Source organism: Manis pentadactyla, chromosome 5 (genome assembly GCF_030020395.1).
Source record: "Manis pentadactyla isolate mManPen7 chromosome 5, mManPen7.hap1, whole genome shotgun sequence".
In the NCBI taxonomy this organism is placed as follows: domain Eukaryota; kingdom Metazoa; phylum Chordata; class Mammalia; order Pholidota; family Manidae; genus Manis; species Manis pentadactyla.
The window spans coordinates 72,274,859-72,301,050 of NC_080023.1; the positions used below are offsets into that span (position 1 = coordinate 72,274,859).

At 38.6% G+C, this 26,192-nt stretch overlaps 1 protein-coding gene across 6 annotated transcripts in view; it reads left to right on the forward strand.

Annotated features, from left to right (window-relative positions):
* AFF1 (ALF transcription elongation factor 1) overlaps nt 1-26,192 on the forward strand; it is a 215,559-nt gene that overhangs the window by 89,817 nt on the left and 99,550 nt on the right. For 2 of the 6 annotated variants that reach the window (XM_036896255.2, XM_057502424.1), the window contains exon 1: nt 4,062-5,074. The exons of 3 other annotated variants lie outside the window; for them this stretch is intronic. Coding sequence is in view for 1 of the 3 variants with exons in the window: in XM_036896254.2 (XP_036752149.2) it covers nt 5,058-5,074 (17 nt within the window). In the remaining 2 variants the exon portion in view is untranslated. Of the gene's footprint in view, nt 1-4,045; nt 5,075-26,192 lie in introns of those variants that run through there. One more of the 6 variants, XM_036896254.2, reaches the window with a different exon arrangement.

Below are 26,192 nucleotides of genomic sequence, written 5' to 3' on the forward strand. Positions count from 1 at the left end.
TCAGTCAGTGTCATGTGTGATAGATACCCTGGATTGGTTCTTGGAACTGAAAGAGGACATTAATAAGAAAACCTGGTGAAATTAAAGCCTGGTGAAGTAAAAGGAAAGCCTGAATTTGGAAATTTAGGCTTAATTCATAGTAAGATACCAAAGTTTTGACAAATGACAAATAGTACTATCATTTGTGAAAATGGGGAAACTTGCCAGGGGAGGTAGATGAAAAATTTTTTGCAACTTTTCTGTACATCTAGAATTATTCCAAAGTAGAAAGAGTATTGAAGATAAAAAGAGAGAGTGTGTGTGTTGAGATGGAGTATTGGGGGAACTTGAACTTGTTTGTAGGCCGAGAGTAAGTAACTGGTATGGATGGGCAGGAGTGTTGGGGAGGGTAAGGCGAGAGGTTTTAGCAATGCATAAATAATAGACATGAAGAAAAGAAGTAGAGAAAAGGATTTTACTTAATGAAGAAAGAGCTGATGTTGGGTAGTAATCTTTAAACATTTTATGTACCTGCAAACATGGATGTTGAAAAAGTTTTGTCTACATGCTCAATCTTGTCAGCTCAGTTATATAAGAGAAAATCTTCCATCTTACTTCATAATTCTAACACAGAGCTGGATAGGTAAGACATGGGCCAGGTTGGTTACCTGGATGTCTGTAATGAGCCACCCAACAATATTTCTTGATTTGAGCTCAGAGATTCTTCTACCTGAATTGTTCCTTTGTGGCCTCAGAGGTATTTCTACCCTGGAGTAATGTACTCTTTTAAGTTTGGTTTGGGATGAATGAGAGGCCTGCTTTTCTTGTTCAAGGAGGGAAAGACAAGTGGGAAGTAAAAGGAAAGCCTGAATTTGGAAATGAAGGACTTTGGAAATAGATTTACTTAAAACTGTTGTTCTCATACTTCTTGGGCATCTCCATGTACCCCCAGTTTGAAGACTGTAGGTAGAAGATCTGGAAGGTAGGGAGTAAAGCTTAGGAGTAGTTTCTGGGAAGTGGGTTTCCTCAGAACAGTGAGAGGAGGTCTGCTTTGTGTTGAGGTCCCAGCTGAAGTGGGAGCCAGTTCATTTCCAGTGGTGCTTTTTACACAGTTTTCCCTGCTCACTCTCCCCTCTGGGTCCTGCTCGTCCTTTTTCTCCTTTGTCTCTCCTCCCTTTTCCTGTGTCTGGTTTATTTGATATTTTCTAGTGGCAACCTTGAGCACCCTTCTTCCTAAGAGGAGGTTTTGCAGTGTCCAATTAAAGAACATACCATTGAAAGGAAGTAGCAGTTCTTAGGAGATTTGACCTATGTAATGCTTAGATCAAAAATGCTATTAAAGAGTAGAGTCATTGAATAACTAGTGTGGACCAAATGGATGAGGTATTAAGGCAAGGTTAAGGCAACCTGTCTAAAATTTGTTTAAGGTGTTAGAAAGATCTCCCTTATATTTCTTAAATTAAAAAATGTTTTAAAACATAAATACATATTTTTAAACCTCTATCTATATTTTGTCAAATGATGGGGCACTTGGGAGGTCACTCTGCTTTCAGTCTTGAATAACAGTGTCTAGTGCACATCTGTGACTTTCCTTAGATGTGCTACATACACCATGTATTGCCACTCCATGTATGTATGTGTCATTTACAAAGCTCATTAATTTAAAGAGCTAATAAAAAGGTACTCTGGTGATTCAGGTAGCCATTTAGATCATAAAATAGCCTGTTCCACTCACCTTATAAATTCTGCCTCATTTAATATGTACCTTACTCTTTTTGGTTTTAACATACTTAGTCAGCATAGGATTAATGAATTCAGGAAATGTAGAACTGATTCTCATATTCTCACTGTACAGAGAAACTTGTTATTTTTGGTGTATAGATGATATTTGATGTCATGTAACATCTTCCCATTGTTTTCTTTAGAAATTCTTCACCCTACTAGGCAATCAATTACTATGACAGCTCTACGTTTTAAAAAGGGCAGTGAAGATTCACAAGTGGTGAAACTTTCCCCCATATTTGTGCGGTAACTTGGGTGTTAGCTGGTCAGGTTTGAGCATACTCTAGGGCCCAGAGATTCTTCACCTGAATTCTGGGGCCTCAGGGGCTTCCTGAGTGGACATCAAGGGGGGGGATCATGAACCACATCAAAGTATAACACATATTGTGTTGTATTATAACACAAATAACACCAGAACACAAATACTTTTGTCTGTATTTATACTTTGTTTCCTTGCTACTGTTGCAGAAATAACAACAGTAGTTGTAACCCAGACTCCAGGTGATTTGACCCTATTTTGCTAAAGCTGATGTAAGTGCTAAAAGGTTACATGGCAATAGCTATAATAATACCACCTTTAAGAGAAGCCATGAAGCGTGTGGAGAGGTGAGGTAGACCTGGAAGTATTAAAAAATGACTTGGAATAATTTTGCATGCCAGAATTACTGAGGACCCCAAAGAATTTTTGTATATGTGGATTGTTTATCTGTTGATACTATATTAAAAGTTAAAATTGTAATTTAAAATATTAAGTTGTCTAAGATAATAACAAGCCAATAAACAACATTTTTACTTAAGAAAGATTTCCAAAATAAAAATTTTAGGAATGACATTATTTTACATTTATGCAAATTTCATTACAGTCTAACTTAATAGAAAACCAGCTGGATTCTCACATCTGCTTTTGTAGTCTGTTGGAATGTTGTTTTGGTTGAAGTCTATGAAGATACAGCCTATCACAGAAAAGGAAGGAGTATTTTTAATACTTTCTTTGACATTATACCAAAACCCCACAAGTCAAAGTTTCTTAAAGGTTAATTGCAATGTGGAATGTGAAATGTATCATTGAGCTTTTTTTAAAAAACAAACAGATACATAAGAGTCCATTGGTCTGTCTTACACTCTGAATGAATCTTTTACTCATGCATGATTTTGTATTTTTAAAAATATACTGGTCATTAAGTTACGCAGATCTTCTAAAATCACATTCCTTACTATCCTTATTTCGGAAAAGTCTTCAGAATTGGGAAACTGTCAAGTTCACAATGGCAGACAAAAAGTTTCTAAAATGCTTGAAAGCTCAAATTTTACATTGGCAATAAATAGTATCAGTTGTTTTTCTTAAAGAAATAGACTTAAACTTTGTTCATTTTTGAGAAAAATGACTGTCAGATACCCATCAGAATAACTACAGTCCACCAATTGTTCAAGTAAAAATGGTAGTACATGAAAAGACAGCTAGTTCAGCTTGCAACTCAATTACATAAGTGCTGTTTTCTACTAGACAGATTGTTCTGCACTCTCCCAACTGCAGAGTGCTTCATGTGTGCTTCCCATTCTGTCACAAATAACACCAGAAAGACCTGTACTCAAAGGTGAAGATTTAATAGAAGTAGTAATTTCTACTGCTTGCTTCATTAAAGACATTGGAAAGGAACTGGGGGAAAAAATTTAACTGTTAATGTGTGCTGGTGAAGAAATGCAGTTCCATTTGCTGTCACTGCCTTGCAAATGATGCTAAGGCGCCAGCAGTTTCCCAACAATTGCTTTTGCACCATCAGTGTAAATGTCAGCACAGTGAAAAAGACAAATAATGTCTTTGTGTTACTCTAAAAATAGTATTGCCCTCTGAGGTCTTGGGCGACTCCCAGGAGTCCTATAAGCACACTTTGAGAAACACTGATGGAGATGCATCGGACTTTCTGTCCACCCCCCCACCCTCCAAGCATTTTATTTTTCATGCCAGATGTGGACTTGTATGTATTCCATGTTTTCTTAGTAATACAGTCTGGAGTATTTCTTTGTGAGATGGGCAACATTTTCATGATTCTAGTTAGAGTGGGGGAGTCCACAAGGTAGGCATCATTCAGCATTCATTGAAGTTTCCAGCTCCTACAGGGTGCTGCTGGTCCCCCATGAGATGCTGAAACACACCCTCTTCCCACCTCTAGCCACCAAAGTTTTTTTTTCCCAGCTTTAGGCACAGTTTATATTTAAATGCCTTCCCTGCTTCCCTTTAGTAGGACAGTTTCGTTTGCACTCCCTATAGTGTTTACTATATTGTTGGTTTGCATCCTCAGGAATTAAAAGAAAACTTGCCAGTTTCTTAATTATTTTAGGGACCAAAATGTATGTTTCCTTTGTACTCTGGGTGTTGTGCAAAAAAGGGAGGGCGTTTTGCAAGTGTTTTTATTTCAGTGTAATGAAATCAAAACTGAAAGCGAACAAAATAAAACCAGTGTGCGTTAGTTAAACGTTTAGTGACTGCAAGCATTGGAATGTTCAAAAGGTGTACCGAATGGGGTTTACTGCTGCGGTTTTATGCCTTTCTCACTGTAGCCTCTTGGGGTACGATATTCGACAAATATTCAAATTGGAGCTGGAGTTTTGAGCGGCCGAGTAGTGTGTGTTTGTATATCGTTAAAAACCGGCAAGGGAGCGCTAGCCAGGAGCCTGCAGGCGGGGCTCCGTGGCGAACGCGCGAGCTGGGAGCTGGGAGCTGGGCTGCGTCGGCGCCCAGTCTCGCGCCCCCGCCCGGCGCAGCCTCAGGCTCGGGTGGGCCGAGCGCCGTGCCCATTTAAGGAGGCGGGCCGTACCACCACAACTTTCCGGACAGGGGGGACTCGAGCAGCCTCGGACAACATTGAGTGAGCCAAAAGACGATTTCCTTTCCCTTCTAAATTTTGGCCCGAGTTCTAGAGTTGCTCGGTGGAGCGGTGTGCTGGTGGGCTTTGGGCGTGGGCGCCTTTGATTTCCCTTCTCCGAAACCGCCCTGAGGGATCTCACTCGCTCTGAGTTCGGACGCGACGCTCCCCGGTCTCGTCCGAAGTGTAGTTGGCCTGAGGAGGCCCCAGTGCCCGGATGTCCATCAGGCTTAGTAGGAGCCAATGCGCTCGGAGCCCGAGGCTGTGCTGAGGACGCCCAGGCTCCGGAGCAGGTAGTCCGGTAACATCGGGGAGTCGCTCCGGGGAAACGTCCCCGCCCGGCCCCTGCAAATGGTGAGCGCGGCGGTGGCAGACGGGCCGCGGGTTGAAGGCTCTGATGGACCGAAGACCTTGAGCTCTGTGAACTGAATTATGGCAGCCCAGTCAAGGTAAGCCAGGCACCGAGAGAAACTTTTAAAATACGTTAGTGGCTTCGGGGGATTGAGGGTTGCGGCGGGGGTGGGGGGCAGGGTTGGTGTGCTGCGAAGACCGGCAGGAAGCAGCTTTGTCATTGCTTTCTCATCGTTTCTGATGCTGTGGTTCATTATTGGTCAGATAAAAAAAAAAAACAGTTTGGAGAACATATTAGGCCATTTCTGTAGAGGAGAGAGAGAGGGATTGAGTTAAAAATAAGGTTAAAGTTAAGTTTCTGGCCTCTTCCAAAAACAGCTCTTATTTTCAGAGACATTAAGTTGATTTAACATGTATGTCTTTGCCCAAATTTTCAGTTAGTTTCTTTGTGCACCTCCCTTTGATTCTCCTGATTTTGTTGTTAATATCTGGAGCAGAATTTTAGAAATCAGTCAGTGTGAAACAGTTCGCCTTGGAGAAGGTGGTTGAGAATTTGCCAGGAGTGACTGAAAATTTTTCTGCTAAGATGTACGATTCCACATAAAACGGCGCAGCTTGCGTGAATCTGCTGAGCAGGCTAAGACCGGGAATGTACCCGGGCTGGTGAAAGGAGAGGATCATGAACGGCAGTTGGCTGTCAGAGGAACCGCTATCGCACCAACCTCAAGCTCTGACTTTACATGGTGTGTTACTTTTTCGGTAATGAGCCTTAAAAGAGTGATGACAAGGCATTAGTGATTACTTTGCGATTTAAGCTGTTGTGTGTGATTTCTTTTTAGTTGTGACAGCTAAGGGAAATATATATATTCTTTTTTACTCTCGGCTCTACTAGAAAGCAGTTTAGTGTCATATTTAAAATAATAGGGCTCTTCAAATTGATCTTTAATGTAGTATTCTGATTTGTGTACATCTTGGAAGGCCAAACACATTTCAGGTCTGCAGACAGACCTAGATGGATCACTGAGTGAAACAGATCTTGTAATGTTGAAGTTTGGGCTAAATGAGACTTTGAAATTTTTTCCTAAGAGATAGAGCTTTCTAAAAGGAAAATAACTAATTTTTATAGAGCACTATTTATATGCTACTTGCTCTACGTAGTTAATCCCCTACCTCCATTTTATTCGCTATTGTGAAAAAGTTCTTAAGGTACTTCTTCTAAAAAAGGAGTTCTTAACTTGGGGCCAAATAAGAAAACTTGGGTGAGAAAGGGAAGTTGCATTTTGTTTCCTAACCTTTCCTGATATTTAAATGCTTAAGGGGTCCATGGCATAAAACCTTGGATTTAAATACCTTCATCTAGGCAATTAAGTAAATGCAATCTAAGAGAGTTTAGTAATACAGAGCTGAGATTTGAACTCAGGTGTGAGTGTTTTCAATGCCTGCGCCCTTAAACTAAGAATAAAATGAGATATAGCTAAATTGGGTATGGCTGTGTGCCAGGCACAGCTGCCTTAATTAAATTACCTCTTTGACTCTTCTCAGTCACTTAAGGAGGTAAGTATTGGTTTTTTTTACCTTGGTAGTTAAGGGAACTGAGGCCCAGCCAGGCTGTTTCTTGCCTGAGGTCACACAGATAGAGTAATGCCTGGCCCCTGAGCTGCTCTGCAGCATTTCCTTACTGCGGGGCTGTTTCTTTAATGCTGAGGTGAGATGTTAAAAGGGAGCTGCAAAACCTCAGTGTAAGTGTACCAAAAGCAATTTCTGCTGCTTTGCTACAAGATGAAAAAATGTGAGTTATCGTAATGGTGGTTCAACTTGCCAGTAGCTGAAATAGGAAGACTATGTATGTATTCTGCTCTTCCACCTGGCCTGCAGACATGCTCTTGAACTAGGAACAAAGCTACAAGGCCATGATGTCTGTTGTTTTCTTGGCCTGCATAATGGGGAGTATTTCTCACAAGTTGTAAATGTCCACTTTCTTCAGTACATCTGGAATGTTGTACAAGCTCATTTAAACATTGCATTTTACGGGAGAGTAAGAAACCTTTGAGATTCCAGGAGAAAATATGTGGAGAAGATAGATATTTTGGATTTCAGAGAAACTTTAAAGGTGGGCCAAGTTGCCCTAAGTAATGCTAAGGGAAACTGAGCCATCACCTATGATATGTGATCGAGTAGTAAATTTTTGTCCATGTGCCACACACAGTATCTTTTTGTTCTTAAAACAATTAGTTTAGATTATTGGACTCATTTGAACCTTAAGATCCATAGCTCAGTTCTAACCACAGTCATTTTATTGTCCACTCTTTAAATAATTTGATTTTTTTAGTATAAGAGGTAGATGAAGGAATTCCAATGAAGGGGGGACCTTGCAGCACTGATGAAGGACTACATGAGCTAGCTGTGGCACTTTTCTCTCATTCTTTGACATTGCTGTAAGGTCACGTTTTTCTTCTGATATTGATGGGTGGTGTATGACTGATTTTTCATGTGAATGGTGTAGGCAGTGTATTCCTTGTCCATAGTCAGCTCCTTAGAGCAAGATATTGTCCACATTTTTAAAGCCAGAAGTATGTTGAGTAAGGAGGTATTTCTTGGCTTTTAAACTCTTGTAATTGAGATTGCACATTCCTCTCCCTCATTTTAAAAACTGAAAGTAGGAAGTTGGTTATTTTGTTTTATTTCTTCTAGAAGTGGAAGACATTTATCAAATGAAAGGTAAATTGTCTAAGTTTTAAAAATTAGATTTTTGGTCAACAGTTAGAAAAAATTGGATATTTGGTTTGAGTTATCAGAGTTGTGGAGAAAGGCAGTCACTTAGAAATGCACATTAGTTAAAGGAGGACATATGCTATGCCTCAGCTCTCAGATCAGTGTGTGCCTATTTGCAATCTCTAAGCCAGATAAATTGACTACACTTTCTTCTGGGAATTATAACACTTAGTTTATTTAATGATAAATAGTTGCAGACCATGGCTTTAGTTTCAAATTCTGATCTAAAGCACACAGAGTCTATACAGAAGTATACAACCTGGCAATGCCCCTCTTGAGACCAGTAAGCTTATGATAGAGGAGGGGTGGAATCCCAACAGTTGGTAGATCTATTCCTTTTCTATGAGGATTAGCTTGCTTTATTTATATTGAGTAGTGTGTTGATGGATAAAATAGAAAGGAGGGCTTTGTCTTGTTCCCATCTCCGCCAACTCCCTCAAGTGAGGCAATCCCTGGATCCTAGAAAGGAGGATATACTTACCCTCGACCACATCAGGGATTTGCCAGTTTAGGAACGCACCTTGTGCTACCGTAGAAGCCCTGGGGGAGGGTGTTCGGGTGGAGCTGGGGAGTTGGGCTGCTGCTTTGGGAGAGTAACACCTGGTGGCTGAGCACATCTCAAAGCACTTTGAGACAAACTTCAAAAGGAAATCAGGTTTAGTCAACTCTCCCAGTTTTTTTGTTTTTGCTTGAATTTGACTAATCTTACTGACGTTTTAAAAGAAAAATAAAGCAGAGTCAGATTGTTCCCAAGATGATTTTTACAGAAGCCAGTTTTGTGGCTCTCTTTGACTATGGTGAGGGAAGTTGACCAGTATAGAGCCAATTTTGCTCCATCCTTTGCCCCCACCCCTGACTTACGACCTACTGATTACCTTGGAAAGAAAATTCATGAAAGCAAAAAGGGTCTGAGTAAATATGAAAGAAGAATGCTATAGCATTTTGGAAAGTACAGTTGAAGGAAATGATTTCAAGAGTAAAATAGTTTATGCAGTATTTTGACTCAGTGAAAGTCTTCATTTTTTCCCTGTGACACCACTGTAAACAGTGTCCTTGACAGAAGAGAAACACAGACAGGTCTCTTAAATTATCTCCTCCTAGTTCATCCTGTGAGCCAGCTGAGCTTCCTGACTCACAGACTGGAGCTCTTTCCATGATAGAGACGCAAGGAGGATTGAGTCATTTTTTTTAGTCATCTGGTTTATGGGCATGTTCTTTGGCAAAATTAACATAAGAGATCTCTTGAGAGATTTAGGGTATTCAGTATTCTACCATGAAAAGATTTTCATAGCTGGAAGTATACTCTTGAAAATGGAATTTAGTCAATGCTGCATTTAAGTAAGCAATTTAAATTTCAAATATATTCAGTAATTAAAAATGTTACCTTGATCATGAATAAGAGAAATCTACCCTCTTAAACCGGTACTGTCATTTGTTTATTTTGAGTATCCAAATCTATGTATTACCTAATAGCTATGAAATGGAGACATTGTAAAGCCTGATTAATAACTTCATTACTACTTTGAGAGTACAACTTGATTGTTTCTAAATGTATAAACTTAGTTTTCTGTTAGTTGAAGTAGTTAATTTCTATTAACTGAAGCATATCATATGCTTTCCAAAATGGGCAAATGAACTTAGTTCCAACATCTCCTGATCTTCTAAAAAGAAAAGTCCTCTATCTATGTGAGTTGCAGTGGGAAGGACTACAAACAACAGGGCATATTCTTGTTTTCCCTCCTTGCTACTTGGTAATATAGCACCTTTAGTACAGAGTTTCTTGGCTCAGAAGCAGACTTGGGTATCATAATCTCTGTTGTGGTTCGGTTACATTCTGTTGATAGATGGTGTGTGCATAATTTCTGTAGTATAAATGATTACCTATCTTTTTTTACTTAAGGGGAAATAAAATTGGGGGAGACCTAAAGTTGTAGTTTTTAGTTCTGCTTCATATTGTTCTTAATTCATTTTATCATGAATATAACATTCATTCATGTGTGCAAAATAATACAGCAGGTAGAATGCACAATAACGTCTTCCTCAAGTATAAGTATCTATCAAAGGAAGTTTAGTTTTAGACCTTAAGAGGAAAAATAAGATTTATAACTTTTGGTGTTAATGCCCTGGAGACCCAAAAGTAAAAATTAACTTTTATGTCTTTTTGTGTTTGGCATTGATGAGTGTTGGGAATCCTTTCCCTGTGCAAACTTTTCCCTTTTCCTATCTCGCCACAGTGAGTTAAAGCTTAACCTGATGGCCACAAAGCCAGCCGACTTAATATCCTGAAAGTCTTGCTTTCTGGTAAACATTTGTTTACTTGTATTGGTTTATTGGCTTTGTTTTTAAATTAACCAGATTGAATGCCTATCAAATTCTTAAGGCTAAAACTCAAAGCAGAAATATAGTGTACAATTTAATATAGTAAGAGGAAAGCCCAGTAGTGACACCTTTCCAAAGAAACTGAAGCAAACAGAAGGGGGAAAATACATTGTACTTCCATTGACACTTAAATTGTCTCTCTACTTTGGTATTTGGACATATTTCCAAAGCGCACCCACCGTTTGACCACTTTCTACAAGTACCAAGAATTGTTCTTTCATAATGGCGCATATGATGCTGAATGCTTAGAGAACTGTAGGCCACATGATCCCTTTGTTTGGGTGTACTGGGGAGAGTTAAGGGTGTGACTTTTGAGTCACTGGCTTGCCTTTATTTTACCCAAAAGGATCTTCTTGCCCTTCTTTTCAGTGTTGCTTACTGCTGGGTTGACAGTTAAAAGCAGAATAATATTTTAAGGGCATTGTGGTCTTACTAAGTTTAAGGTTTTCAAACTTGATTGGATACAAGAATCACCATGAGCACTTGTTAACGTTTTCCCCCCAAAAGATTCTCACTGGGCAGATCCAGGGTGGAGTCCTGCTGGCTCTGAAGCCAGAGGACCACTTCACACCCTTTGTGAAATGGGGTGTGTGTGAGACGGAAAGATCAGATAAACTGTATCATGAAATACTATTACATTTTGACTTAACATGTGCTCATTTATACACATTTTCCCCCTTCTGTTGAAATAGACAAGAGGTTGGTAGAGAAGGTAGAGGAACCTGAGTTTATATACCTATTGCAAACTGTATTAGTCCAGAATCACCTTTTTTTTTTTTAAAGGAAGGTTTCAAGAAGTTAAAGCCATGCCCAATATTTGATCATGTAGTATTTCCCCAAGAATTGTTTCCTAAGGACCCGGATATTTAGTTTGACCTTTCCTATCCACTCTGGGTTCCCTCCCAAAACTAATTCATGCTCTACTACACACACCTGTTTATCAGGTGGCAGTTGATTTTGTTCCCAGGAAATCAGTCATAGCCACACTTTATGAAACTGAAATAAAAAGTTTGTTAGGTTTTTTTTTTCAAACAAAAGTATTGTCTAAGTGTAATGTTGAACAAATAATGTTCAACAGAAATTTCTACATGGGACTTCTACTGGGAAGTAAATGTTAAAATTATAGCAGATGTCAGTTCCTGTAACAAAATTCAGGAAACACTTTCTGGTATGTGGGTGTCATAACTTTTCAATTCTTGGAACTTTCCTTCAGGAAACTGCCCTGTCAAAACCAGAGCAGTCAATAAAACATGAAACACAATTCACAAACTGTCATGCAGTGTAATTAAATTTTGATTTGATGCATGTGTTTTTATGGTTGTGATAGAGCTGAAACTCTCACATGACTTTTCATCCTGGATAATGTGCATCTGGATAACTTGTTAAATTGCTTCCCCCATTCTCTTTGCTTTAAAAATACAGGTGTATCTGATTTTACTCTGGATGTGAATTTATGGAAAGTGGTATAAAATTCATCAGTTACCATTATTTTGTATGAAAGTATGAGACCTGTTTCCTCAGCTTTGTGAAGATTACATATTTTTGTCTCATGATTGACAAGTTAATAATTTTACCTTAAACATTCTAAGATGGCCTATCTAGTAAGTTATAGCTTTAGGTACCAAAAGTTTTAGTCCACTATATTATAAAAATCAATATAATTTGAGTCACAATACTTTTTTTTTTAAGGGAACACATAACCTCTCACTAGGTTTATATGCTAAGTTTTGAATGGTTTTTAAAAATTGATTTAAAAGGATATTTATTGGTATCAAGTTCTGGACAGTAATACATGGCTAAAGCTCTCATTTTATGTTTTTCAAGTAACTTTGACCTAACAATGATATGTCTAGGAATTACTGTTTTTCTGTTATTCTTTTATACTGTATCTCCCTTTCCCCTTCCATTCCCCCTTAAGAGTTAAACCATCTGTGTGCCAACTCTCCATTTTAAAAAAGCTGTGTAAATATAAACTTTGTACCACATGGAAAAGCTTAGGCAGCAGCATTCACTAACACTAGCATAGTGGAAGGATAGGATGAATCCCTGTACGTTACCTTTGTTTCAAAATAGAAGTTCTGCTGCCTGAAAACGTTGAAAGGAATAAAGCGATTAGTGTTGTCTGCCTGCCATGTCACTTGGTTTTAGTAAAATTCAAAGTAAACAAATTAAACTTAGGTTTTTTATTTAAATAGGAACTGTGCCCAGAAGACAAAAAGCCCTAGATTGGAAATCAACAAAAGATTGAATTTGATAATTTCTATCATTTTGATGATAGTATGAGGTTTTTATATTTATTTTTTAATTTACTTTTTTTTGAAGTATCATTGATACACAATCTTACATTGGTTTCACATATGCAACACAATGGTTCAACAGTGACCCATATTATTAATCCTCACCCACCACTAGTGCAGTTACTATCTGTCAACATAGGAAGATGTTTAGAGAATCATTGGCTATATTTTCCATGCTGCACTACTATCCTATGGGGTTTAATTTCAACTCTCATGACAGGGACCTAGTCTTACAAACAAACATTTTTCTAATTTTTGCAGTCATGTTTTTCTAAGAATGAAGTAAAAGTCATTAGGTTTACTTACTGCAGAGTTTAATTTGTAGGCTTTTAAAGATCATGGCAGTTCTCATGATAAGCCTAGAATAAAATTTGATTTTTTTCCCGAGGTCACCCATATTTTGACACCTCTGAGGGTACTGGTATTATCCCTTATTTTAGTGAAATACAAGCTTCACTCCTGCTTGGTCTTTTGGTAATTTGTTAAATGACCCTTCCTCTTTTTTCTTTTTCTTTTTTTTTTCTTCTTTCTTTCGGAAGAGGTGGCAGTAGTTAGCTTTAACCAAGGTACATTCATTATCAGATCTTTTATCTCCTATTACTTCTCATTTTAGTCCAAGTTTTTTTTGAGGTATTTTTAACAAGTCATGAAGGTTGCTCATTTCAAGTGTATAATTCAGTGACTTTTATTTACTGACTGAAGTTAGAAGTTTTTATCCCCAGCCCCCGTATGATCCCTTATGCCCACTTATAGGTAATTCGTGTTACCAGTACTATGCAAACATTGATCTACTTTGTTTGTGTAAAATTGCCTTTTTCGGGTACTTAATGTTCATGGAATCTTGTATTTTCTTATATCTGGCTTTTTTCACTCCCATTATGTTTTGAGGTTCATTTAAGGCAGAGCATGGGTCGGTAGTTCTGGCCTTCGACTTGCTGAATAGTGTTCTATTCTTTGGATATGATAGACTGTATCAGTGTGGTTTTCTTTTGAGGGGTGTGTGTGTGTGTGTCCTATTGTAAATACTATTAGCATTTGCATGCAAGTCTTTGCATAGCCATGTTTTTCTTTTCCTTGGCGACATACCTTGGAGTGGAATTGCTGGGTCCTGTAATAGCTTTATGCTTAACTTTTTGGGAAACCACCAAACTGTTTTCCAAACTACATATATGCCCCTCCTAGTTCGTGTTTAAATTGATCTAATTCAGTCACCTTCTGGCAAGTTACTTTATCTTCATAGTCAGTTGGGCTGTGAAAGTAGTGGTTCTGAGATCTGATCAGTTTTGCATTTGATTATTAGAAAATAATGTCTTTTAAATGTATACATGACTTAAAAACAACTTTTATTTTCTCAATTGCTTATAGTATTTTTTAAATTGGACTTTCTGATGAAGAAACTTATGTCAAGGAATGTTTAAAGAAAATTGAGTTAAAATTTAAAGTATTAATGCATGCTGTTGTCGAAATAGCAAAGGAAACTCCCAATGCACAGCTCATAAACCCCTCAAATAGCAAAAATATATTTATTAAATATAAACCGTCCATTTTACAACTGCAAAGTGGCCCTAAACTTTGTTATTTCAATGTGCTTTCTTAATGACATTCAGGCAAAAATTAGCTGTTCTCATACATTACAGCCTCACATGCAGAGAGATAAGTTATCTAAGTGAAGCTTCTGGAAATTATCATTACAACTTGGGTCCTGCCAGGGGTAGGTGGTGACCATGTGCCTTCAGTCGGTGGTGTGCTCCAAACATCAGGAAAAGATAGATCTTTTTTATGAACAAAAATGTTCTATGAAATGCTCTGAAATTACTTTAGCTGCATGTGTGCTGGTAGTGAAAGTGAATAATCTTTTCAGCAATTTCTTGCTTTTCTGTATAAGCTGTGAGACCCTGGTTGTCCTACCTGGCTGCCTTCAGTGAGTCTGCCCAATGTGCTTCTTACACTTTGGGGCCTCAGTACTTTATGACATGCTACGAAGTTCACTGTTTCTGGGTGTTAATTTACCTACTTGAAGATTCTGTTGGTGTTAATAGCTTTATGACTGTGGTCAGTGCACACAAATGAACAGTGCTATTTAATATGAGGTGCCCATATCAGTACAGACAGATGTCTCATTGCTCACCAGCCGCAGTGTGTGCAATCTCTAAGCTGGTTCCGATAGTGTCTCCCTCCCCAAAAGGAGAGGAGCTTATAGTTTGGTGGGGGAAACAGACAAAAAATAAGCAAACAATCTGGCCTATAAAACAAGTGTAAACTGTGTTAAGTACTGTGACAAAGAATGAACACAGATGGGCGCTGTGACAGAGAGTAATGGAGTGCGGGGGACTTGGCCTCAGTGGGCCATGAGGACCTCTGAGGAAAAGCAAGTCATGACATGTTAGAATTAATTGTCCTTTGAGAATGTACATGGAAATGAGTGATGGTGGTGGGAAGGATGGCATTTTTTAACAGGGCAAATATGATTTTAGGAAATAAATGTATTTGGCAGTTTCTCAAAATTTGTTTTTGTGGATTAATTCTACCAAAACTTGGCCTGGTGTAGGGTTTTTTTTTTAAATGAAAGGAAAATGAGTTTCATTGCAATTTAACTTGAACCTTAAAAATGAGAAACTGTATTTTCTAAGAATTCACCGCAATTGGTGCATAAATATAAACAAGTTAAACATGTGGAAACGTGGAAGAGAAATTTGAGAGAGGATATTTTTCTAACTTAATGTAGGGAAGTCATCAGATATGGAATACGATAGAGAAGTCCCAGCTCAGTGGGTGCAGTGCAGGGAAGAAAGTGAACGTTTAGGTGGTAAGGAGGGTATTTAGCTTGGCTATTAAATACAAAAGTTAATTTACAAAGCAACCTTTGATGCATGTGAGCGACTGCTATGGGAAGTTGGGTGAAAGATGACCTCCATCTCTGCCGAAAACTGATCTTGAAGAAATAATTTATATATGTTAGGAGGTTTAAGCAAAGGCCAGAGGTAACTTTCTCACTGATGATAAACATGGAAACAGTAGAAGGTGGTGTTCTTTTAGTGTATTTACAAGTAGAAAATAGGTAATCTTCTACTTTGGATATTTTAGGAAGTAGCAGGTGGTTTAAGTACCTTTTTCTTTTTGTTAAATGTTTTAATTTGTCAGAGCACTTTCTTTAATTTTTAAAAAATGTTTTATTAAGGTGTTATTGATACACACTCTTATGAAGGTTTCACATGAAAAAACACTGTGGTTACTACATTTACCCATATTATCAAGTCCCTACCCATACCCCAATGCAGTCACTGTCCATCGCTGTAGTAAGATGCCACAGATTCACTATTTGCCTTCTCTCACATCAATTTTTTTAAACACATGATATCCTAATAGGAAAACGTACATAAAAGACAAACAGTGAGTACCATAAATAATAAAGTGATTTATAAGTATTTAAAAAAATGTTCATTCTTGTTACTGGCCAAAGAACTGCAGGTTAAAATGAGAAATCCCCTTTAACCTGTTACGCTGATGATGTCTAGTGCTGCCGAGGGGCAGTGTGATTGCCCTCATACTGTGCTGAGAAGTGGTTTTTGGTTTTTTTGGGTTTTTTTGTACTTTTTCAGTATAATTGCTGTACAATCTTATGTTGGATTCAAGTATATAACACAGTGGTTCAGCAGTTACCCACATTATTCAATCCTAACTCCCTCTAGTGCAGTTACTGTCTGTCAACCTAGGAAGATGTTAACAGAATCATTGGCTATATTCTCCATGCTGTACTAGCATCTCTGTGACCAACTTAACATTATGATTGAGAATCTTTGTGCCTCTTTACCCCCCTGAGCCTCCCCACCCACCATGCCCCTCCCCGTTGGTAACCACCAGTTACTTCCCAGTGTCCATGAGTCTACTGCTTTTTTGTTCCCCTTTTAGATTCCACAAATAAGTGTAACCATGGTATTTGTCTTTCTCTGCCTGGCTTGTTTCATTTAGCATAATACTCTGTGGGTCCACTCTTGATGTTGCAAATGGCAGATTCTCTTTCTGTTTTATGGCTGGATGATACTCTGTGGTGCACATGTACCACATCTTTATCCAGTCATCTACTGATGGACCCATAAGTTGCTTCCTTCCTTATCTTGGCTGTTGTAAGTAATGCAGCAATAAACATAGGGTGCATACGTCTTTACCAAATCAGGGATTTTGTTCTCTTTGGGTAAATTCCTGAAAGTAAAGTTACTGGGTTGTATGGTATTTTTAGTTTTAGTTTTTTTGAGTAACTTCCATATTGCTTTCCACAGTGGCTACACCAATTGTTGTTCCCACCAGCAGTATAGGAGGGTTCCTTTTTCTCAATATTCTCGCCAACACTTACTTCTTTAAGTACCTTTTTCTCAAGGGATTCTGTGGCTTCTTGAAAAGAAAAATGTGATCACAATACAATACTATAGGAACTGAAAGTTCTTATCTTCTGCATGTGTCATAGGTGTATTTGTTTATGTAAAACTGCTTCAGGGATCCTGCATTCATTATCACCTCAACTCTTGTACCTCTGTTTTACAATTATTTTCAAGTAAATATTTAGTTATAGACTTTTTGTGGTATAATACAATTTTTGTGAATGTACTGTGAACATATAAAATGAAGATACTCTTTATTTTCAAGGTAGAGTTAACTGTGGGTTTGTACATTAGACCTATCTTCCATCATTTCTGTATTCTCATTTTTGTTCGTTTATTCTGTTGTGGACTGAGAGATGAATAATAGTATTACACAATTAATGAGTTTCTCTTCTAGCGTCTCCTGAAGTTTTTACTTTATGTATATTGATGCAATGCTTTTGTTGCATAGATAGTCATAATTATATCTTTATTTAAAATTGTCCCTCTTGAAGGTAGATTTTCTTACATATTCTTCCAGAAGGTTTCTTTGCACTATTGGTGATTTTAAAAAAATACATATGTATCATCCTTTAGCGGTGTAGATTTTATTTTGGTTAAGGTATGAGAGGGACTAACCACTCTGTTCTCTCTTTTCCACAACCATCATCAGTGAATCACTGTACCTTTATAATATGTTTTGGTACGTATGATAGAGCTAATCTCCCTTCTTCACTCTTCATGCTTTCAGAATGTTCATGGGTATTTTTTTCAAGATCAGTTTGAGTATTTTGTCAAAAAAGGCTGGTGGCCTTTTAACAGGATGACTTCTCAACAAACTTACAAAACCTCCTCCTGTTTTTCAGAAATATTTAACAGGATTACTGTGTTCTTTGTAGATTTTCATGAACTGGAAAAGGGTAAATTAGAGTGCCAGGGAGTCCTGAGTCACCAGCCAGACACCACTCTTTTATCTTGGAGACATTTGGGAGATTCTCTTTGTTGTCTCAGTTTCTCCAGAAGGAAGTGGAAATGTACGTTTGCTCTTGTCATAAATGAATATATTATTACTATAAATTTGTGGAATCATATTTCAGTAGGCAGTTTACATCTGGCTTTAGGCAGAGCATTTTGCAGTCTCTGTACTGTGGTTGGGTAGTATCCCACTTTCTAGCAGGCTTCCCTTCATTCACTTTCCTTGACCATAGTAGGTGTAATTTAGGCTCTTTAAAATCTTATGTGGTTCAGTAAAACAAAAGCAACAATATATTAAAGTTTATTGTAATAAAGTAGAAACATCTTCCTTAACCTCAACAATTTGTCCAGGCATTTTCTTTCTGTTCCTTTTCAGCTTTTTCTTTACATGTTAGTGTCACGTAGTTGCATCATTCTTGACACAAGTCTGATGAGTGATTCGGTTGGTGTGTAGGGGAAAGGAAGGTGAGGTTGGGGTTACGTTAGGTAGGCTGTTGTGATTTTTGAAACTGTCATTTTTGTCGTAAATTTGAAGAGGAACAGATAAAACTTTTAGATCTTTTATGCTTAGAAATGTCATGCCAAGAGCACATTTTTTAAAAGCCCAAAATAGCCCAGTTAATATTGACGAAAGCAAGGTATTATTTTATACATTGTGCCAGGAGGCAAGGTAGTAACAGAGATACTAACACACTGCCACAAATAGACGCCTGTTCATGATGCCGGCTATGGAAAGGACACTGAACACCATATTGATGAGCTTCACTCATTCAGACTTACATGTAAGACTGTCAGGTGAAGAAATGTATAGCCCACAGACCCCTAATAACTGAAAACCCCCTCTAGGGTTTTTTTCTTTTCTACTCATGCATGCAAAGGTAGGTTCATGAATACTCACACAGAATCCAAATATTGCCTCAGTAGAAGTTGAAGTCATACATGTATACTGAAACCATTGTTTTTAACCGTGCTTTTAAATATTTGAAAATTAGGTGGTGAAAAATTGCATCTTTCTTTTTGTTTTGTTTTGTCTTTGACAAAAATGTTTTCTTTGTGACAGCAATCAACTTTTGTAAATTTTAACTTAAATTATCTCACCAGGAATAGAAAATTCAGATACTTACATTTTTATAGGATTCTTTTAAAAATTGGTGCCCAAACTATAGGACAGCAAGAATCATTGAAGTAGTTCATTTATTTGAAGGAAATATTTCTGATTTAATTCAAGAATTTTTTTTCCACTATATTTTCACATTTGAGCTGGTAAGAGTAGATGGTTATTTCAATAGGTGTTGGGAATTTTAAAATGGGAAAAAAAGCATAGATGATTTCGTGTTTAGTTAACTGCTTTTTCTTCCAAAATGGGTTTGGAGCACAGAATATTTTGCAGAAGCAGCAATGAAAATTATGTCATGAAGGCAGGCCCTAGGCTGAACCCAGAATTTTTCTTTACTTATAGTGCCAGAATGTCAAACATTTGGAGCTGTAATGGAAAACGGTGTAGCTGATGAAAGAAAGCACACAAACCTTGCTTGAATAAGACAGTTTATCTTACACTTAAGTTAGTTTTTATTGGTGAGAGGGAGGAGTGATATAAGGAAACTTTAGGTTTAATAGAATGTGGAAGAAATGAATTTTTTCTGCAAGAGTATTTCTGTTGGCAAACATGCATACTTTGAAGGACTAAGACTTTAGGTATAATTTTGGTACATGATAATAGCAACCATTGATTGAGCATTCTGTTAAGTTCTGAGCCTGAAGCCAGAAACTTTGCATATTTCACATCACTGAATCTATAAGAGATTATCACTCCCATTATACAGATGAAGAAACTGAGCCTTGTGGAGACTGACCTGAGGGTACACAGCAGCAAATGACAGCTAACACCCAGTCTCTGCTAGTCTACTCCAGACTTCAATGTAAATGTCTCCTTTGTCCTTCATACACTTATTGTTATGGCCAATGCTCTTTGGTTTACTAATGGAGAAAATGGAACATGATTGTGTGTATTTGTCTGTCTTTGAACGGAACTGTGGCTGTGAAAAATGAAGAAGGAGAGTAGGGAAACATCGTATGTGTAAAATTCCTCTCAGGGTGAAGAAAGGTGCAGAAGAAATTTGAGGCTACTGTTTCCTAATGCCCAACCCTGGGAATCACCTTTTCCCCTACACTTGGTTATGACGTGGGGAACATGCCAGCAGCTGAAGTTGTGGGGTATTTGTAACTCAGGGAACTCCTGCAATCTTTGGTAAGGAAGTTTATGTGGGTGGAATCTTCCTGGGTAATAGATGTGGAATCCCTTTTACCATCCCTCCTTTTTCAGGATTAAGCTTACTTACAAGAAATTCATTTTGAAGTCAAACAGACATCTTTCTGTGCCTTCCTTTTTAGTGTGAAATGCATGCATTCCTGTGTCTCCTGCAGAGTACCACACTTCTCACTACCATCTTTGGATTCTCCTTTTTTCTGCTGTTCTTTTTACCCTGCTCCATATGCTTGCTGTCAGCTCTAGGGACCATTATTCTGTTTAGTATTGAATTATCTTTTCTGCAAGATAGGTGGGAGGAGCATAGAAAGCAGGGGGGTGGGGAAACCAATGCCTGTCCTGCTTTGCCCAGCACTTGGACTCCATCTGTAATGTGGTTATTCGTAATAGCTCAGTTACTGAACACTGTGTGCCAGACACTGGGTTAAGCACTGTGTTAGGCAGTAGTTAACTTCATACAACACTTAAAAATTTTTGGTATGATTATCTTCATTTGAGAGAGAAGGAAACTAGAGCTTAGAGAGTTTGTGACCTACCCTGTTAGCCATAGCCTCCAGTTAGAGTCTCAAAGGTGCCTCTCAAGAACATAGCCATTAGGATAGACTGTCTTCAACACACTCTTTTGTGTTGGCTGCTGTCTTGGTAGAAAAATAATACAGTGACTGGGGACTATTTCTCATTCTCTGTAGCAGTGGTTTGCAGTATGGGAGAGGGGGGAAAAGGAGTAGGGCATTTTACCCCCACCCAATACCTGGGATATTTAGCAATGTCTAGAAACATTTGATTGTCACAGTGGGATGGAGGACACGCTGCCATCATCTGATCTAGAGGCCAGGGATTCTGCTAAACATCTTCAGTGCGCAGAACCAACACAAAGAATTACTTGGTTCAGAATGTTAATAGTGCCATGGTTGACAGCCCCTCCTCCACAGGTTTCCCCTAGTTCATAGGCATGGGAGTATTTGTGCTTTACAGAGTGCCTGTGCATTGTGATCAGTTTCCAGCTCAGTCAGTACTGGTCCCAGATGTTGTTTAGGCCACAATGTATGCAAGACATTGCTCTGGGTACCGTGTGGATTACACGGCCCTGTAGAAGAGGGAGACGTGGCCAGACTTCTCATAGTGGAAGAAACGTTTCGGAGTGTGTGGTGAGGAAAGGATTTGTTGAAGCAAAGGGGGTGTGGGGTGACAAAGGCTTGGATGGATACAAGCTGTGAATTTTGGAAGTATAAAATGTGAGCGGGACAGATACAGAACACAATATTCCTTTTAGAACTGGAGGTGCATCTGAGGATGTCTCCTTTTTTATCCACTTGAGTGCTGTTTACTGTGCACATTAACAGTTGGAATTTGGTACTGTTATCATCACCCCCCTCTTTTAAGGGCTGATGTAACTGAGACTCAGGAGGTTAAATGACTTGTCCAAAGGATCAGAGTTAGACGTGGCAGAGCCCAGATTTGAAGCCTTCACTGCAGCACCCATGCTCTGCACCAACTAACTATGCCGGATACCAGAGTGTCTGTCCTGTCGTGTGTTGCTCATCCTCCTCTGCCTCCACCAAACTCAACAAAGCCGGCGTAGGAGGCTGACAAATGACAGTCTCCATCTGGGGACCGTGAGTGGCAATCCTATTGCTCTGTGGCAGGAGGTGATAGAGGGGTCAGGGGTGAGGGGGCCCATTAGCAGAGAACCAAGGAGCACCTTGAAGAAGCAAGGAAAGGATTCTGAGTAACGCGGGACCTCAGCATATCTGGCAGGGAAGAAAGAGGTTAGCTGCAACAGCATTTTGAAGTAGGAGAAAACATGCAGAAAGAGAGATTGGTAGGTATAAGATAACCATTACCTATTGTATTACAGACTTATTTGTATAAAATGCAGTTCTAAAATTTGAGCCTTTGTATTTTAGATATCAGATGTAATTAAAACTAGGGAAAATAGAACCAGTGAATCAGGGCCTTCTTAAAGCCAAGGCTTTCTGGCTTGGTAATTTTGTAGGGAAGGCCTTGCAGGAAAACACTTTGAAATCTAAAGAAGGAAATGTGACTCTTGGTGGTTCCTTTGTAGGCACTAAATCAGTACATGAAGAAATAGGAAAAGAATCAGAGAAGATTAATTCCCTGAAACAAACAAATCTAGTTCTCAAATAGGAAAAAAGCAGTTTTTTTTTTTAACTTGAAGGCTGGAAGAGGGAAAGGTGAATTAAGTCTTCACAGTGGCTAAGGAGATTGCCCTGAAAACTTTACAGATGGGCACCTGAAACTACTGCAAATGTGTGTATGTATCTCTACTAGATCACTTGTAGTTTCTCAATAGAACAAAAAGCAGAACTTAGAGCAAGATTTTGAAGGAGTGAGGTAAGGTTTTGCTCAGTGTGCATGCACAGAGGACACTCAGGCAGCATGCACGCATAAAGCTCAGGCTATTTCAGTTCAGCCAATAGCAGATGTATTCGCGAAGTTCAGGACCACTCTTTAGTTCCTTTCCTTATACTATTAATGCTTTACTATACCTGCATTATCATGCATCTATCCATCTCTTCATTAATCTTCATTAATCTGTCTTTTATGCTTCTTAAGGAAGTTGCAGATAGTGGTGTACTTTCCCCTGAATACTTTAGCCTGCATGTTGTTAACTAATGTTAAGTATTTATTTAGTTTTCTCTTCTTTTTTGCCATCAAATTTATATGCCATGAAATGCAGAAACCTGAAGTATACCGGTGCATTTTGACAATGCATACATCTGTGTAACCCAGACCTCTGTGAAGATATACAACTAATTTTAGGGTTATTTTTAGTGTGTATGTGGGAAGATGAATAGAAGATGAGTATATACACATACTCCTGTGAATATTTTTCCCCCTTTCAAGGTGTCATTTCTCTTTTTTTTAATTGTAAGATGAAATGTATGTTTAATAATATCTCATATCGTAGTGGTTATTAGGTAATGTTTTGAAGCCTCAGACCAAAGCTTTGGATAAGGTAGTTTTCTTTGCCAAGGTTGTTTCTTCCTAAGGAATCTCTTGGATAGGTTTACTGAGTTTCTGGGATTTTTTTTACCTTCCTAAGTTAATATTGAAATTTGTTTTAAAAATTACTTCTCCCATGACTATTAGGCCTTCTCCCAGTAATGGCACTTTGTGTGGGGAGTAGACACCCCTGTCCGTTCTTCAAGATCTCCCTCTTTTTGGGTGGCAGTAAAATGTGTATGACAGAGTATAACTAAACCACCCCTTGCTACTTTAAGAATGCATGTGTTAGAGAATGTGAGGATAATTGGGCTGTGTTCTCCCAGGGCTATGCTATGGAAGTTCTGGGTAAGGAGGCAAGATTGTCTTGACAGAAAGATGTGAACTTGGTACTGGTGATCCTGCAAGGGCTCTCAGGGGGATGCATCTGTAGATAACCAAGGGCCCCAAGCTGACATGGTGCAAGTTGTGATTTGCCAAATTATCTGGTTGCATGCTACCTGTTTATTTCTATTCTGTTATCCTGTAGATTTTGTTAAAAGTTTAATGTAAATGTTCTAGCCATTCTCAGCTTTTTTATTGTAAGGGAATAGTTGAGTCTGTGATTGAGCTAGAATTGTAAGGGAAGCACCATCTCCTTAAGGGCAAAGTAGAGGTAGCAGGCTTAATTAGAGAGCCCCTAGAAGGTTTTAAAGTCAAAGAATACAGAAGAGGTTCACTGTACTTCCATTTGAAGATAATGGTTTTAATTTTATTAAGGCTGTCAGTCTGTTTCCTTAGGCTGTCAACCTGACAGATGTCCTTTTATTTAAATAAAGGTATTCAAATGTAGTGGTGTAGTCTCCTGCCAGACTTCTAAAGAACCAGGACATTTGAGGAACACTAAGTTCTGGCCTTTAATAGCAGCCACTGGTTTAATTCTTCATATTTTCCAAAAACCACGCCTGCCTACTGGAGTAGATAGCTCTGGGAAGTTGGATGGACTCACTGTGCCTTGGGAGTGTTTAATCCCAGAGCTGCTCCTAATGTTTTCTTCTGCTCTGCTATCTCCCTCATAGCCTGTTCATTTCCTTTTATTTCATCCTAAATATAAAGAATTGTAGTGTGAAGGCCATTATTCCATTGAGGATGCAGCTGGAACCAGTGGCTGGAGTGGTTTTATGCCTCATATATCTCCCAAACTTCTACCAACACACTTAAACCCTATTGAGGCTCTTGACTGTTATGCTAGGCAAGGTATTGGAGATGGGGAAGTTGAGTCCTGGCGATATTAGATAACCAGTACAGTGAGTGGCCCTAGAACCTGAAGACTGCCAGCCGGATACACTTCTCACCATATACTATGTTATGCTAATCTGTTGGAATAAGAGAGTAAGTCATTAAAATTAGATAGAAATAAGAATGGGGATTTCTCATCTTTTCCCCTCAAGTCAGAAAATAAAATAAATTTGTGTTAGTCTAAGACTTGTATATTGAAGAAGAAAGTATTTCAGAAGCAGTCTGCACTCCACTCCTTTAAAATTAAGCACTTCAAAATGAACTTTAAGAAGTCCCTTTTTCTTCCTTAATAATTTAGGGTCTAGTACAGGAATTGGCAAACCTTTTTTGTAAAGGGCCAAATGGTAACTATTTCAGGCTTTGCTGCCCATGTGGTCTTTGTTGCAGCTACTCAACTCCTCCTGTTCTAGGACCAGAGCAACCATAGACAATATATAAACCGTTTTTCAGGGCTGTGTTCCAATAAATCTTTATTGACAACAGGCTGCCAGAATTGGCCCACAAGCCATACTTTGACAACCTCTGATCTAGTCCATCCTTTTCTTTCTGCATACTTTGTTTATTGTACGTTTTTAGGTTGAAATTTAAGCACTGATCAATGTTAAATAGGAATGTTGTAAAAATTTTTTACCCTCTTTGCAACCGATAGCCTTATTCTCTTTAATTTTACTTATAAGCCGAAAATTTGTGAGCTAATAAGCATGTTAGGAAATTAACAGTTTGGGGTGGGATGTTTAAACGTTCTTTCACATTCACTACTTTTTAAATTGTGGAAGTAAGACTGCTGGCTCAGCAAATGGAGGTCTTGAAAGTAGTGTCAAATCATTTGAATTTGGAGGTCACATCAGACTGCACAGCAAGGTGCTCTCTGGGTGTGGAGGCCCCACACTTTGGGGCGATGGGGAGGAGGAAAGAGGGTATGAGAGGAGTCATGTTTTTTTGGTGATCTTCTGAGGCCACAGTTAACTCTAAACTTTGACAGCCCTACTCTGTTCATTTCCTAAAATTCACAGTGTTTCATGCATACAGTAATTTGATACGACTGTTTCAGGCTGAGGCAAGCACACAGGCCATTAAGTGGGGTGGCTGCCCTAAATGATCATGGAGGCTCTAGGCGCCCCCAGGGAGTGGATGACTGCAAAAGGCTGTCATCCCTACAAATTACAGGGGGTTCTTTGGACCCGTTCTATGAGGAATTTGGAGATGGGAAATGAGTTGAGATGGGGCAACTACCCCCCATGGTGAATGATTACTCCTCTGAGACATAACTGCTTTCTCAGCAGGGTCGGGGCCCCTTCCCCAATTCCAGACTTATCCTCATTCTTCAAGCTCGTATGTCACCATTCTTAATTAAATCACCCATGCTTGTTCATGTAGACTTGGTGTTTTTCTCCTCTGCTTCTTTAGCGCTTGTAACCAACCTCTGCACTTACTCTCAGTAGTTTCCCTGCTTTTTGTATTTCTCCCACTAGATTGTGGAATCCTAACCTCTTTGTCCTTAGGTCAAGCATAATAGGAGGGAGTCAGTATTTACTGGAAACAGAGAGATTTTTCTGTTTTCATTCTGTGAGACTTAAGATCTTGAGTGGGACTACAGAAAACCATAGATAAGTGTACTTGAGCTCTTAAATAATTTTAAGTGGCATAAGTAATATTTAAAATCAGTGTATTTGGTAATTTTGAATCTTTGCTTCTTGTTTCCTGACATTGTATTTATCAGCCTCTGCTTTTCAAAGAGAATTAAAAATGAAAATTTAAAAGCAGTTAAGACACAATCGCTAAAAATCCTGACATGTACCTCTTTTCTTTTTTAAATTAACTCAGATTTAGTAGCATCAAAGAAGGTGGAGGGAGGCTTTATGAAGTTTGATAATTATCCTTTGTTTTATGCAAGTGAACTGCCTGTTGGCAGTGGTGGGGAAAAGAT